At 54.9% G+C, this 14,917-nt stretch overlaps 1 protein-coding gene across 1 annotated transcript in view; it reads right to left on the reverse strand.

Annotated features, from left to right (window-relative positions):
* PODXL (podocalyxin like) overlaps nucleotides 1-12,617 on the reverse strand; it is a 53,106-nt gene extending 40,489 nt beyond the window's left edge. Inside the window, exon 1 of the mRNA XM_019452773.2 lies at nucleotides 12,249-12,617. Within this exon, the coding sequence (XP_019308318.2) occupies nucleotides 12,249-12,318 (70 nt within the window). The 5' untranslated portion in view covers nucleotides 12,319-12,617. The remainder of the gene's footprint in view (nucleotides 1-12,248) is intronic.
* Nucleotides 12,618-14,917: the final 2,300 nt, after the last annotated feature.

Consider the following 14,917-nt stretch of genomic DNA (forward strand, 5'->3'; position numbering starts at 1 on the left):
AGCCAGGTGTCCAAGCAGCTGAAAATTCATCCCCTAAAAGTAGTCAAGGGGGCTTACATCAGAGGGGGGACGGAAGGTGCGCACGCACACACACACGGTGATTTCACGGCTCTTCTTTTCAGAAGAAACTTCGAGCAAAATGGAATGTTTCCCTCTGAAACTTCCCAGGTCAGGAAAGAGGGTCAAGGCTTTGCTTAGGTCACACAAGATTGACACCAAAGTCAGACTTGGGGCTCCTGAATGGGTGGAGGCAGGGGAAGAACCATCCCCTACGCCTTGGCCTCCCATGCTCCCATCTCCCCTTTCTTTCTCCACGCTCTTTATTGTGTTAGGAGTCTTGCTACCATGCAAGGGGTACAGATGGCCAGGCCAAGTTCATCTGGCTGCTCCCAGGCCCAGAGCACTAAGTCATACCTAAGTTGGAAGGAGCTAGCTGGAACCTCAAGACTCCGAGACTTAGCTCGTGGCTGGGTAATTCACCACCATCCTCCCACCTTGGATGTCCCGTCTGGAAAACGGGTGCAATCCTCTGGAGTGTGGCACAACCCAAGGCCACAGGACTTTGGAGATACTAGCCCCCAGAGACTGTTGCCTTTCTCGTCTTCCCTTACAGACTGGTCTTTGCTTTTACAGTAATGACATCATGCCTAAAGATGCAACCGGAAAAGGAGCTGATGTCCACCCCTCCACTGAGGAAGCAGCTGGGGAAGCAGGGGCCAGAGAGGCAGTGAGCTACCGAGCAGTCAGGGCCAACATGTGGCTGAGTCCACCGCCCTGCATAACTGGCGGCTGGGCACAGCCCCTTATCCACAGATGAGAAAACTGAGGCCCACCGGGAGGACTCCCGGCCCCGGAGGGAGGGAGCATCTTGCTCTTACAAACCTGTTTTCTTTTTTTCCCTGCCCTTTATTCAACACCCAACACAGGACCCTCCTGGGTATCTGCCCTATGCCTGCCGTCACCCCCCATACACACAGACACACTTAGTACACCGAAGCTTAACTAACAGGAGGCGCTGGGGCAGCTACAGCTGGTGTGATGTCGTGACTGCCCGAGAGAGCTCATGGAATTCAGAGATGTGATATTGTGCGGTCAGGACCAGGCTTCCAGATTCTCCCCGGTGCCTGGGAGGAAAGCCAAAGTGTTTTTCCAGCCAAGTACAACCTCCCGGGATGCCAAGGGGAGAATGAGAGCCTGTGGACAAGCTCCCACCCTGCCTCTCCCCAGGAGCCAGCTGTCGACAGCACGTGCCCTCCAATGTCCACTGTGGCCACTGAGAAGCTGAAAACGAGGATGAGCTCAGGGTGAGAAATAGTTCCGTGTGGGGCTCCGGGGTCTCCGGATGCGGTAGCCTGGCCAGGAGAAGGGGGCATGCTGGGGACTGGGCTCATAGCGCGGGGCTGCCGCGCGCAGGGACGGGCTGAGACCCAGACGCGCTCTACTCAGCAGCGCCCCCTACGCCTGGGGTGTGGAGCTACATGTGCCTGAGCGAGGGGACCCCACGCTCACCGACCCACCACTGGGAGGATGTATGATATGCTGGCAGCAGCTCGAAAAGCACGGGCAAGCCAGTGATTCCATCCAACGAGTCACCCCCTTTCCACCATTTGGTTCCCTGGCTCCCAGAAAAATGACAGCCCGAAGGTGGAGGAGCTCGGCGTTACCCAGGGCTGAGGACAAAGCCCCAGCACCACTGCCTCGGGTGAGCCACCAGGGCAGTGCTGGCTGGCAGAACAGCCTTGGGAATCCCCTTCTCCAAGCCCCTGGAACAGGGGGACAGCCTGAGACTGGATTTAACACAGAAACCGTGATGTTGTCAGGAACAGGGACTCAAAGCAGTAGGAGCAGAGGCACAACAGGAAAAAAAAGCAGCCAGAATCAACCAGCAAGCCACGTCTGCCCCCATCTGAGTGGAAAGATCAAACGTCAAAAACACACCCACCCGCAATTTTCGTAATAATGCCTTGAACTCCTACCTGAGAAACAACACCGTTATTAAGCACCCATGCAGGGCCACTGGCCTGGAATGGAACCTGTTCCCTACACTGACTCTGGTACAAGCAGCCTTTATTCTGGCCACAAGCTTCCATGTGGTTTCCTACAAATCCCCTCAGGAAGGAGGGCGCTGTCAGGCTGCATTTCCCTTTCCAGAAGGTCCTGCTTAGCAAAGCTCCAGACTGGACGCACACGCCCAGTGGTCCGGTCTTTACATAGGACTGCATGGGTTCTAGCCCTGAGTCACATATCCCTGGATACCTCTCAGTCCTGGGCAAACTGGGGCAGGCGGTCCCTCTATCTTCATATCCGTATTTCCCCCCACCAGATGTTCGTGGATGTTCTAAAAAGGAGGAGGAAAGGGGCACCTGGGTGGCTCAGTCGGTTGAGCGTCTGACCTCGGCTCAGGTCATGATCTCGCGGTCCGTGAGTTCAAGCCCCGCGTCGGGCTCTGTGCTGACGGCTCAGAGCCTGGAGTCTGCTTCGGATTCTGTGTCTCCCCCTCTCTCTCACCCTCCCCCATTCATGCTCTGTCTCTGTCTCAAAAATATATAAACAAAAAAAAAAAAAAAAAAAGGAGGAGGAAAGGTTGTTTCCACGGTTAAAGTACATTTGGAGGACGCTGAATTAAGCAAAGGCTATTCAGTAAGGGGCATCTGGGAGCATTTAAGATCCTAACAGGCACTGACTTTCCAAGAAGGGGAATCGAGTCGGCAGCCTTTTCCAAACCTTTTGGATCATGCGTCTCTTTTACTCACGACAAACTTTCTATTCATTTATCAAACACTTACTGGGAGCAGAACTCTTACTATCTTGAGGACTACTGGTGTTCTCTTTGGGCACAGTTTGAGACCCAGCTTATTCTACCGACTTAAAAGTAAAAAACAAGACCAAAGGAAAAAAAGTGGGGTGCTAGCCCTGATTTACCGTAGGGGTAAAGAGAGGCACAAGGGCACCAGCCCCTGGGGATTACGGTGCGCAGAAAGTCAAATGCAGCTCGGTGAGTAGTTTCTATCTTCCTCCCACTTCTCACCTCCGGGAGGAGATACTCAGTTCCCTGGTTTATATTTGCTGCTGGATTGCTTCCCCTCCTCCCTGAAGGGGAATGCAGATTGGCTCTAAAGACCTTCACCAGGTTTCGCTGCCCGGCTCGGATGGTGCCACGGTGAATTTGGTGCTAGAGTCAGGGAGGGTTGGAGGAGGAGGAAGGAAGCTATTTAGAGGGTGATACTCAGATCTGTGGCCTGCACAGGGGCAGTGGAGAAAGAGCAGCCAGAGGGACACCGATCCAGAAAAAAAAGCAGTAGGATGTGACCCTCCATTTCACAGCGTGATGGCCAGAACCTCAGGGGCTCCAGGATCAGGGCCTTGGTGGCTTCAGGAAAACCCGTCTGACTTGTAGCCTAAGGGGAAAGGGCAGCGTCCTGTCCCCGAGAAATGGAGTGGGAAGCACCAGGTGGGAAGCAGGAACTGGGAGGCAGGGAGGGGGGGTGGACATTGCAGCCCCTTCCTGGGAGTGCGGCTTACCACAGCCTCAGAACCGGGGCCCTCATCCTGAAGGGCCTGGCTGTGGGACAGTGAATAAATGGGCAAAAGCTTAGCGCAGAGAGGTCATGGCACATGCTGGGGGGTGGAGAGGGGGGAACAGGTCTGCTTCATCATATCGCACGCTGGGCTAGACCTAAAGCCAGCAAAAGACGTAAAACCAAACTGCGCCAGGCACACCACCAGTGTGTAACCCACACTTGCAGAGGAAGGCATTATACCTATTTCACAGCCAGGGAAACGGAGGCCAAGGAACAAGTCTGAAACCGCAAGGCCAGCAAGTGCCAAAGCCCAGGCTAAACCCCACGCTTCTAACTTCAAATCCTGGCACATCATGCCGAGAGATTTCAGTGTTTCTTCTCCTTGACAGCAGAGGAACTCTTATGTGGAGTTCTCAGAGGAACTCTTATGTGGAGACCTACCCTACAGAACAGATAAAAACGGAGATGCGCAAAGTGGGGTGGGATGAAAAGTCCGCCCCCAAATTGGCCTTCTCTTAGCTTTCCTCTCTAGGTGTGTACCCCAACCTCTCGGTGGCCCCCACGACAGCTCCACAGAGTACCTCCACCAGTTTGGAAAGCCACCGGCCTCCAGCTGGTGCTCTCAGGAGTGTCCATGGACCAAATATTTATTTTTTTAATCTCTTCTAATGTTTATTTATTTTTGAGAAACGGCCCGAGCAGTGGAGGGGTAGAGAGAGAGGAAGACAGAATCCAAAACAGGCTCCAGGCTCTGAGCTGTCAGCACGACACGGGGCCTGACACGGGGCTCCAACCCACAAACTGAGATCGTGACCTAAGCCAAAGTCGGCCACTTAACCGATGGAGCCACCCAGGTGCCCCATGGACCAAACATTTAAGACAGTACTTCCCTCAGCCCCATACTTGCCCCTGCTGAGCTAGGAAGGGGAGGATAGGGTGTAGAAATACCTCTTTGCCATTCAAAGGGCAGTGGGAGAAAGTAGGTCCCCCGGGGAAGCCCTGGAGGAAGCCCTGGTCATCGGCGGTCCCCGGGACACTAGTGCAGCTCAAGGCGAGGGGGCTTGCGTGGGAGGGAGCTGGGTTTCTTTGCACATTACAAGGAAACCCTCCATCAATACACCAACACACTGGAGCCACCAAAAAGACAACAGATAAGCTGAAAATGGCTCAGCCAGAGCGGGGGCAAGGCCTTTGGCCATGGCGGACAACTACTTGGGTTTCACGCAAGCAGAGCTGATCTGATTGGCAAGACGAGGTTTGAGGGCAGCTGCAGAGAAACCCAAGGTTTTCAGGGACTTAGCCTGTGGTAGTATTTGCCAGTGACCTACTCCGATATCCATTCTTTCTGACTTCTTTATCACTGAACCACTGGTTTTTGCTTAGGCATATATACGGGTACCTGAAATAAAAAATACTCTTCCCTAATCAAAGTATTCTTCCCTGCTTCCCTTGCAGCTAGGTGTGGCCAAGGACCAAGTTCTGTTCAACAAATGTAACTAAAGTGTTGTGTGTGGTTTCTGGCAGGTGCCCTCGAAAGAGGAGCCACAGGCTTCTTGTTCTTTTCTCCTGATAGCTGAGCCCCAGGAGCCATCTTGGACCATGAGGCAGCATGCTGATGATGGCAGAACAGACCGCCATCCCAGCGCTCTGAACTTCTCTCACGTGAGTGACAGACAACTTCCGTCTTGGTCAGTCCACTGTTTTTTAGTTGCTAAGAGCAGCCAAATTAAGTTTTAACAACCAGCAGCCCTAACCTTCAACAGAAGGGTCCTCTGGGGGCGGGGAGGTGGCCAGAAGCAGCTATGAGGCGGCTGCACCTCCCACAGCACCTCTGCCTTCAGGAGTCCCGCTCCACCTTCGTGCCCAGGCAACCATCCCTCCCACGTCCCGGGCTGGTCTCACCAGCCACCTGCCTCTCTTCTTCTGGAACCAGGTTAGAGCCTTGCAAGTGGACGGCTCAGAACTAGCAGACAAGACTTTGGGTTCTAAGCCAGCTCGGCCACTCACTCACTCATTCATTCAGCAAACAGTTATTGAGTATCTACTATTTCCCAGGTACTGTTCCAGGTACTGGGGCTACAGCAATGAACAACAGAAGACCTTGCCCTCATGGAACTTATAGTCTACTCAAGAGAGAGACGCACAAAGGCAGAAACGAGCATGCATCAGGTGATAAGCGCTATGGAGAAAATACACTGAGTAAGGAGAGGAGGGCGTGTTATGCAAGCAGCCCGGAAGTTCTCTCTGAGACGGTGGCTAACAGAAATGAGGGAGTGAGGCACGTGGATATTTGGGGGAAAAGCTGTTTATGTCACCTACTCCAAGTCCTCAGTGCTATGCCTCAGTTTCCCCTCTCTGGAATGGTTTGTGAGACAAAAGCCGTCCCAAGACAACCTTGTGCCATCCTGGCTGAAGACTGTGGCTCCAGAGAGGATGTTCAAAGCCAAGTCGGCATGGGAATCAGACTGGATGGGGACAGAGGGTCCCCTTGGACAGCACTCCATAAATTTCAGGTAAGAAGGGGTGTGAGGCCTGCAAAGTGCCCCTCTCACCAGGGCTGGTCTCCCCAGTGTCCCTTCTACGTTGACCTGGGTCAGAGCGCTAAAAGGTTCGAGACCAGACAGTTTGGGCTCCTGGTCAGCCCATGTGTCTCCCAGCACCCCAACCTGGGGCTGCATGGCAAGCCTCAGTCAGCCATTCGTCAGAATTCTCTTCCCCCTGGGCTGAGGCACACGGCCTTCCGGCCATGACAATTGGCGGACAGGGTGCCACCCTGCGCCCTGGCCGCAGGGAAGTGTGAGGTGGCTGACCCGAGGGGGATAAGGCTACAAAGGAAGAGAGGGTGGCGGTGGTTTGTCAGGGAAAGGGGTGGGGACAGAGGGAGGATGGATGGCCAGGAGGCCAAGCAAAGCTGAGGGTCTGCGCCAGCCATTACTATCGTGGTACAGGGTGAGACCACAGTCCAGAGCCAACACGAGGGCTTGGGGTGGGGGGCATGTGAGGAGGGCTGAATTTGTGCACCAGGTAAGCACCCCACTCATTCGTTCCAGACTCTGGCTGGATGCTACAGTCACTACTGGGGCTCACAGGCAGTGGGAGACAGACATGTAGAGTGGCCAGCATGGTGGCCCGCGCTGTGACATGACATGACAGGGAGAACCTTTGGAGAGCCTAACTCCTGGGGAATAAAGTAGCTCCAACTCTCAACACACCCTGAAGGCGGAGGGATGGGGAGAGTCTGGGCACAGTATAATGTTTTCACCTTCACGAAACCCTTTCTAGAAAGGGTTCTAATGAGTTTCTCCAGTGCCCGGGAGGGAATTAGCACAGAAAGGCTCAGTCCCGTTCTTACATTCTATGGCTGCACATGCATCTCACTGGGAGTCACTAGGACTTGGCCAAGTGAACCCACTCCCTGGTCCGCGTTCCCTCATCTGAAAAACATGTGGGTGCAGAAGATGATTTCCGGAAGGCTTCCCAGCTCTAGGATTCTGTGTTCTGTGATTTTCTAGGTTATTTAGAAGCAGCGTGGAAATTACCGTTTGCCAGTTGAATTCTATTTTGAACAGCCTACGTGTAGCAATCTAATGGTAAATGCTACTGCAAATATGAAGAGGCTCCTTGCAATGGATCTTCTGTGGAGATTCTCTTGAAGGCTTTCCTTAAGAGAATACCTACAGGGGCGCCTGGGTGGCTCGGCTGGTTCAGCGTCCGACTCTTGATTTTGGCTCAGGTCATGATCTCACTAGCACGGAGCCCGTGTCGGGCTCCACACTCGGCATGGAGCCTACTTAAGATTCTCTCAGAAGGAAGGAAGGAAGGAAGAAAAGAGAGAAAGAGAGAGAGAGAGAGAGAGAGAGAGAGAGAGAATACGTACAGTCACGAGGCTTGTATGGCCCAGAGTCATAAACCTAGATCTGCAACCTTGTTTGACAAGACCCATGACAAGAGAAACTCTGTGCAAATTCACCTGTGTTCCTGGGAACAGAATGTGAGGGAAAACCACCAACTGAGCTCCCGGCCCTGCATCATACCTTAAAGCACAAATAGGAAGTGAGCCCAGAGCTGAGGGACGAGCTCCCTGGCCTCTAGGTCTGAGGAAGTCTCTAGGCAGGCTGGGGCTCAGGCGGGGGCTGCTGAGCGGGGGATGGGCAGAAGAGGGTCACTCTCTCTCTGGCACGGAGCTTCCACTGAGCAAACTTGCAGAGGGCTCCCGGAGCCTCTGCACCAAGGATGTGAAGAAACAAGCTCTCACTAGGGTAGGACCATCTAAATCCCGACCCCCCTCCCAAGAAGTGCGGTGAGCTGTCCACAGGGCTCCTCCCACTTCCCTTAGGAGTGGAGGGCCTTGAGCTAAGCTTGGCCAAGCTGTCTCCACAGCAGCCGCTGGTCAGGTCCTGGATCCCCAGCCCCGAAGCCCCAACCCTCAGCAGTCACTCCTGCCAGTTCCGGCTGCTGCAGAAAGAGCTCACTGGCCAGCATCATTGCCCAGGATGTGAGCTGGGCTACGGCTTCCCTTTCCAAGAGCCTGAAACCAGGGCCTAGGCCCCGGCTCCCCTCAGTTGAAAGGTGCAGATAAAATTTTGAGCAACTGCTCAGTGCCCATTGCTGCTTGGGGCCCTGGACGGAGAGATAAATGTGCTGTGGCCCCTACCCTGGAGGGGCTCCCCACAGGCTGCAAGAGACCCAAACAGACCACGGAACATAATTTGTGTCCATCTAGAAACCAGGGAAGGCTTCTTGGCAGAGATGATACCTGAGGACAGGTGTAAACCAGGGTCAAATCTCTAGTCTTCCCTGCTCAGAGGAATTCGAATCAGGTGGGAGCCTTTTCCTCTCTCAGCTTCCCAAGGGCAGAGGTATCAAACCCCACCCAGCAGGAGGCCCTCCTCTCCCTTCAAACATGGATGCCTGAGGAAAAGGCAGATGTGGCTCAGAATCCGTGCCTCTGCCCCACCTCTGTGCCCTGCTGCCTGCCAGAGGACACCCCTCCAACACATGCCTCCCCTCTGCCCCTCCTCAGGGGTGGAGGGGGAGAGCACACCCCACAGCTTGGGCAAAGCTACCACCTGGTGCCTTTGTGACCCCTACCGCTCCCCTTCGCCCCTCACCTGTTGAGCCCAGTCTGCTCCCAACCCCCATGGCTTGCTCCCTCTTGCCTCAGAGCCATGCCCAAAGCAGGACCATGCTTGGAATATCTACCATGCCCTGACCTCATCCCATAGAACTTTCCCCCCGGGCTCTGGAAACTCACCTCCTCCCCATGGCCTTCCTGCAGCTCTCCCCACCTCAAGAACCCATATCATTGACCCCTAGCCCGTGTCTCCTCTCCAGCGACAATTCATTCAGCCCCAGCTAGCCCACCCCACCGTGACCCTTTTTATCTTAAAACCCCTGTATAAACTCCCACCTCCTTCAGGAAGCTTTGCCTAGGTCACCCCTACCCACACCTTACCACTTCGTTTCCACGTGCCTCCTTTTCCCACACCTTATGGCACTAAGGCTGCAGTCTTTGCAACCACCTATCAATTGATTCCCACAGACATTAGCAGAATCCTGACACTCAGCTGCCTCAGACCAATCAAGTTCTCAGTTAATATGCTTGAGTAATCATCACAGCCAGGATTTATTAAGCTCCGACCTCGAGTAGTTGGGCACACTGTCAAGTTCATTCTATGTTATCGCCCACCTTCAGGGCAACCTGCAAGATAGCTTTATCATTTTACAGCTGAGGAAACCGAGGCTCAAAGAGGTTCACTATTTTGTCTATGGTCTCCGGGGGTCTATTTGACCCACAATCTGTTTTCTTTCTTTCTTTCTTTCTTTTTTTAACGTTTATGTAACTTTGAGAGACGGGGCAGTGGGGGCGGGGAGGGGCACAGAGACAGAGGACCCGAAGCAGGCTCTGAGCTGACAGCAGAGAGCCTAATGCGGGGCTCCAATTCATGAACTGCAAGATCATGACCTGAGCTGAAGTCGGATGCTTAACCAACCGAGCCACCCAGGTGCCCCTGAGTGTTTTCCACCACACCAAGCTGCCTCTCCCTCTCCAGGATTCACCCATGGAATGGCTCAATCAGATTGATAGTACGACTCAGCTGGCAGATAACAGGCCAGAAAACCCCAGAAATGTTATATAACATGAAACTAGAGGTGCCCTCTGCTCTTTTATTCTATCTTATAGATAAGGGAACTGAGGCCCGTTCGTACAGCTCGCCATGTGGTTCCACTAAATGAGTATCAAACCAAAAGTACTGGGAAAAAAAAAAAAAAAACACCAAAAGTACTGAAAAGGAGTCTAATGGACTGTCGGGCCCCTGGATTTAATGCTGCTTATGCTGTAGGCTATGTGACTCCCCTGTTAATGAAAAGGTAAGCTCTCAGGGGACCTGGGTGGGGTAATTCCTTTGTGGAGGAGACTCACTATAATCCTGTATTGTTTAGAATAGCATCACGGTATTCCAACGGCGTCGGGGGTTACACGATCCTTGGTGACTGCAGCCCAGGCGGCCACACCTTTGGAAGGGCAGAGATGGAACAGTCCTTACCGAGTCCCTATAGGAGGGTATGAAATTCAGCGCAGCCATTGAACACCACACCTGCACCCCTCAGCCTTTTCTGCCTCAAGGTATGAAAAATAATAATAAGGGCGCCTGGATGGCTCAGTCGAGTGTCCAACTCTTGATTACGGCTTGGGTCGCGATCTCATGGTTCCTGATTTCCAGGCTCTGAATGGACAGTGCGGAGCCTGCTTGGGATTCTCTCCCTCTCTCTCTCTTCTTCTCTCTTTGCCCCTCCCCCGTTCTCATGCACTCTCTCAAAATAAATAAACTTTACTGCTACTACTATAATAATCCCTTGTGCTTTACATGTTTCAAAGTACTTCCTTTTATCCCTTTATTATATATGGCACTAGCATTTTAGGGATTGGGCACTGGGGGCTTGGAAAGGCCCAGAGACTTGCTGGGGAGGGGGGGATGGGAGTATGGTCCTGTTCACCACACTTGTTTAACATGTATCAAGCTCCCACCACGTGCCTTGCCCTGTGCTAGGCTTGAGGAGGGCTTCCTGAAAGAGGCAGTTTCTGGGCAGTGCCCAGATGCTGGGGAAGGCAATCCCAGCCTTGAAGCCAGCAGCAAGCTGGGCTTCGAGCTTTCCCCTGGGTGGCTCTGGAGCCTTTCTTAGTGCACAACAGCCCCCAGCCTCTCCTCACAGCTCAGTCTCTAGGCTCTGGAGCACCAGAAACTAGCCTATCCCTCCTGACACAACCCATCTCCCTTCTAGGTGGTGCTAAGAAGCTCGCTCCAAAAAGGTGCACGTCAAGACCCATGCTGAAGTCTGGCTGCTCTTAGAGCAGGGCTCAGGAGTGGCCACACTCCAGCATCTTCTCGGCCCTGTAGGTTGTACAAATCCAAGGTGACGGTCACCCTCAGAGCTGTTCAGACCAGTCTTCACACCACAAAATACCCTTTGGGGGCACAACACCTTTGCCCACTGACCGTGCCCTTTCGTTTTTACAGGCCAAGCTGGTGGAGCCTCAGGGCCACGGACCACAGAGTGGTCACACCTGTTTGCCCTCTGAGAGCAGTGTGCTCACACCTGTTTGCCCTCTGAGAACCAGCCCCCGACCACGAACGGTTCCATGCAGTGCAGAGAACAGGCTGTACAGCCATTCCCTCCCACTCTGCCCTAAGAGTTCAGCCCCAAATGCCAGCGCCTGCCAGCAGCAAGGTCCCTTCCCTCTCTGGGCTGTCACCAAAGTCTTCCTGGCCCTACCTAGGGTAGGAGCGCCACCCCCAGTCTTTCTCGAGGCAGACATGTGCTCAGGCGGGTCACAAAGAAATTCATCTCTTTCCTGGGGCCGAGCCTCCAGCTGTTCTCAGGGGCCTTGGGACACTTTCTTGGAGGAGTCTGCAGCCACCCGTCTCCCCCAAAGGATAACATTTCACCTTGAGAAAAAAATAGGAGGGCTGTTTCTAAGGTGCATCCAAGCTTGTTCCAGGAGACAAGTTCCTGTTTATAAAAGGGAGGGGGGTGTCTCACCTTCCTGGCCATGGCCAAGAAGGGAGCAGCTCCTTTGGTGGCAAAGGAGACAGGGGTCCTACTCAGCTAGGTGACTCTGACACTGTGGAAGGTCCACTTACTCCCCTTGTACCTATCCCAACACAGGCTCAGGTGGGCTGAACTGCACACACTGCTCAAAAAAAAACCTCTCTGCAAACGCAGAAGACAGCCGCCTGAGCTGTTACTGGAGGCTTGTCACCTGCTTCAGGGACTTCCGCGTGAGCTTCCAGCCTGCTGTTTTGCTGGAATCATCGACTACACAATACCGTTGCTCATCCCCTCCAAAAACGGAGAGAAAGAGTGACCAGACCTGGGGGGGAGATCCCGCGAAACGTTGAGCCTCGCCATGCCCCAACTCCCCGCTCTATTTGCCCGCAAACCCATTTAGGGTTGTCGCCCCTCGGTTTGCCCCAGCACAATCCACAATCCACAATCCACCGCCCACTCCACCCGAATGGAGACCAGGGACGATCCGCGCTCCCGCCCGGCACCTGCAGTGTTCGCGGGTTCGGAAGGGACGTGAATGGTTCAAGGTCAGGGCTCCGCGTGTGCCCCCAGCGAAAGGCGAGCACAGGGGCTGCTCCAGGTCGCGCCACGAGGTGCGGCCCGGCCGGGAGCGCACCCGCACGGTGGGGTCCCAGCGGAGTCCGGGCCACCACTCACCAACAGAGAGCGACCGCGGCGGCAGCAGCAGCAGCAGCAGCAGCGCGCAGAGCGCCAGCGCGGAGCGCATCGTGTCCTGGCCTCGGGCCGGGAGCAGGTGGCTGCGGGTGCGAGCGTCCGAACAGCGAGAGCGTGGGCGCCGCTCAGGGAGGCCCGGCTGTGGCTCCGGCGGCCGGGTGATGACCCGGGGCTCCCGAGTCGCGCTCCAGCGGCCCCTCCTCGCGACCGCTGCGGCAGAGCTGGACTGAGGCGCGGAGCCAGGCGGCGGAGGAGCGGCGGGTGGCTGCGTCGCGGGCGGTGTCTGCGCGGCTGGGCCAGGCCGGCGGCTGCGGCGACTCCCGTCCCGTCCGCGCCGGCCCCCGGCCCCGCCCCCTCCTCCTCCCCTCCTCTCCCCTCCTCTCCCTACCCTCCCCCGCCCCGCCGCCCAGGAGCGCGCGGGCGGCTGCAGTGGGGCAGGCGGGGCGGGGCGGGCGCTGGGCCGGGAACAATGAGCAGAGGAGGAAACTCCGCCCGGGAGCGCGGCGGGCGGGGGAGCGCGGGCTGGCGGCGGGCTCCGGGCTAGCGGCCCCCGGGCGGGCGGGGTGGTGAATGTGTGTGTGCGCGGGGCGGCTGGGCGGCTCCTGACGCCGGACGGCTCCTCGCCCGCTGGTGAGCTCGCCCTGGCACACAGGCGTCGCCCGCAGTGCTTCTGAGGGGGTCCGGAGGGACCCCCGACACCGCCAGGGCCCTCGCACGCCCAAATCCGGAGCGTGGCGACCCCCAGCCTCGTGCGTGCGCTAAGGATCTTTCGAGGCCTCCGGGCTGCAGAGCACGGTGCTCCAACTCCAGAGAAGCGAGTCTCCCAGCTGCCAGGTGCAACTCACCTGCGGGCGGGCCCGCGGGCCGCACCACTTCCGAGCAAGTCTACGCTGCAGTGTGCACTGAGCAAGCTGGGCTAACTAGTTGCTTAATGTCTCCAAGCCTGGTTCCTCACCTGTGAAACTGAGGTGACGGTAAAAAATAAAAAAATAAAAAAAAAAGGACTTTTTGGGGGATTAATATGTGTCCGTCTGTGTTCTCAGAGCTTTGCCCCTATTATTTCATTTACTCTTTACAGCAGCCATATTTTTAGCCTCATTTTGTAGAGGGAATTGAGTCAAGAAGAGTTTAAGAAACTTGCTCAAGATCCAATAAGTGGTTAAGTGGCATACCCGCCTCTGAGAGTAGGTTGGAGAAATCCTTTGCACAGTGCCTGGCAAATAGTAACTGCTCAATAAGTATTAGCTATTATTCTTATTCTCGGTGTGTAAAGAACAGCAATAAAGATTTAGGGCTCTGGGGTCAAACCCGATTTGGGCTCCTAATCCAGCTGTGCCCATCTAATTAGTAGCTAAAACCCTAAGCAAGGTACTCTTGGTACCTCAGGTTTTTTGCATCTGTAATATACTGACACCACCGCCCACCTCAGAGGCTTGCTATGAGATTTAATCCGGAACGAGCCGTTAGCCCTGGGCCGGGAACACAGAATGAAGCGGCCCGCATTTGAAGAGAAGGTGAGAGAAATCTGCCTACTTGGGATGGAGGTGGGAGTTGCGTTCCAAAAACCGAGTTAACCCAGTGAAAGAACAAAGAAGAACCCCCTGGTTGTTTGTTGTTGTTTTGTGTTTTGCGGAAGCTGTCGGGGCGGTTGGTGATGCAGGTCCTGGAACCCCCTGCGGGGGGGAGGCGCTTCCGCGGCGCCAGGCGGGGGAAGTGGGGTGAAGCGGGCCCCGAGGGGGAGGGGCGATTAACCCTGGAGGTTGGGTGGGGAGGGCGCAGGGGCAGCCTGGATTTAGCTCACGAGACTCCTGGGTTGATAATCCGGAGTATCTTTCTGATGGGTCTAGGAGGGGAGGGGGGGGGGTGCCCTGTACCTAGCCCCGTTCTAGGGACCTTGGACTCCACGAGCCCCTCTTGTCGGCTGCACACAGGCGCCGGCGGATTGGCACCAAGTCCTTGGAGCAGCGAAGGGAGCGCTGGAGCCCTAGCTGGGGTTCCGCCGGAGCCAGGCTCAGCCTTGGGAACGGCTGACCATGCTGTTTTCATCGGGAAGTTTCTGCAGGATCGTTCTGACCCTGTTTTCCACGCAGCATATGGGAAAGACAGAGGGTGTTCCCTGTAAATACCGTGGGCTGTGTGACCATCTTTGGTGTATTTTAGTACTGTTCCTCTAATATCCATGTCAACAAAAGCTTGTTTCTCTGAGACCAAGCAGTACAATTAAAAAACTGGGAATTAAAAAATCTGTATTATATGTTCTCTGATTTGAACAGTGCTTTGCACTCAGTGAGTCAATTTCTCTAAAAACCGGGAAAGGAACGTGTTAGTTTTGTACCGGGAGAATGTATATTTCAAAACTTGGGGCATTTTAAATCCCCACGATTTGGGATCGGTCCCATTACCAGATTGCCAAAAATTTTAAATGAGAGCAGACATCTGGGTTTAAGAAGCCGTACCCTCTCTTTGTTACTGAAGACTCTGCAAAATTAGAATGCTCTGGACCCCAAGTATCCAAGCACCGCCCCCACACACACCTTATGTGCAATAGAAGTTTCAGGAATGAGGCCTGAGGCTGGCTGGACTTACGAGTCACCTATGGTCAGTGAGCAGATCTGTCCCCAGGTAACTGGCCTGTGTCCTTGGTCCTACTT

Source organism: Panthera pardus, unplaced genomic scaffold, assembly GCF_024362965.1.
Source record: "Panthera pardus isolate Hobbes unplaced genomic scaffold, ASM2436296v1 HiC_scaffold_8, whole genome shotgun sequence".
Classification (NCBI taxonomy): domain Eukaryota; kingdom Metazoa; phylum Chordata; class Mammalia; order Carnivora; family Felidae; genus Panthera; species Panthera pardus.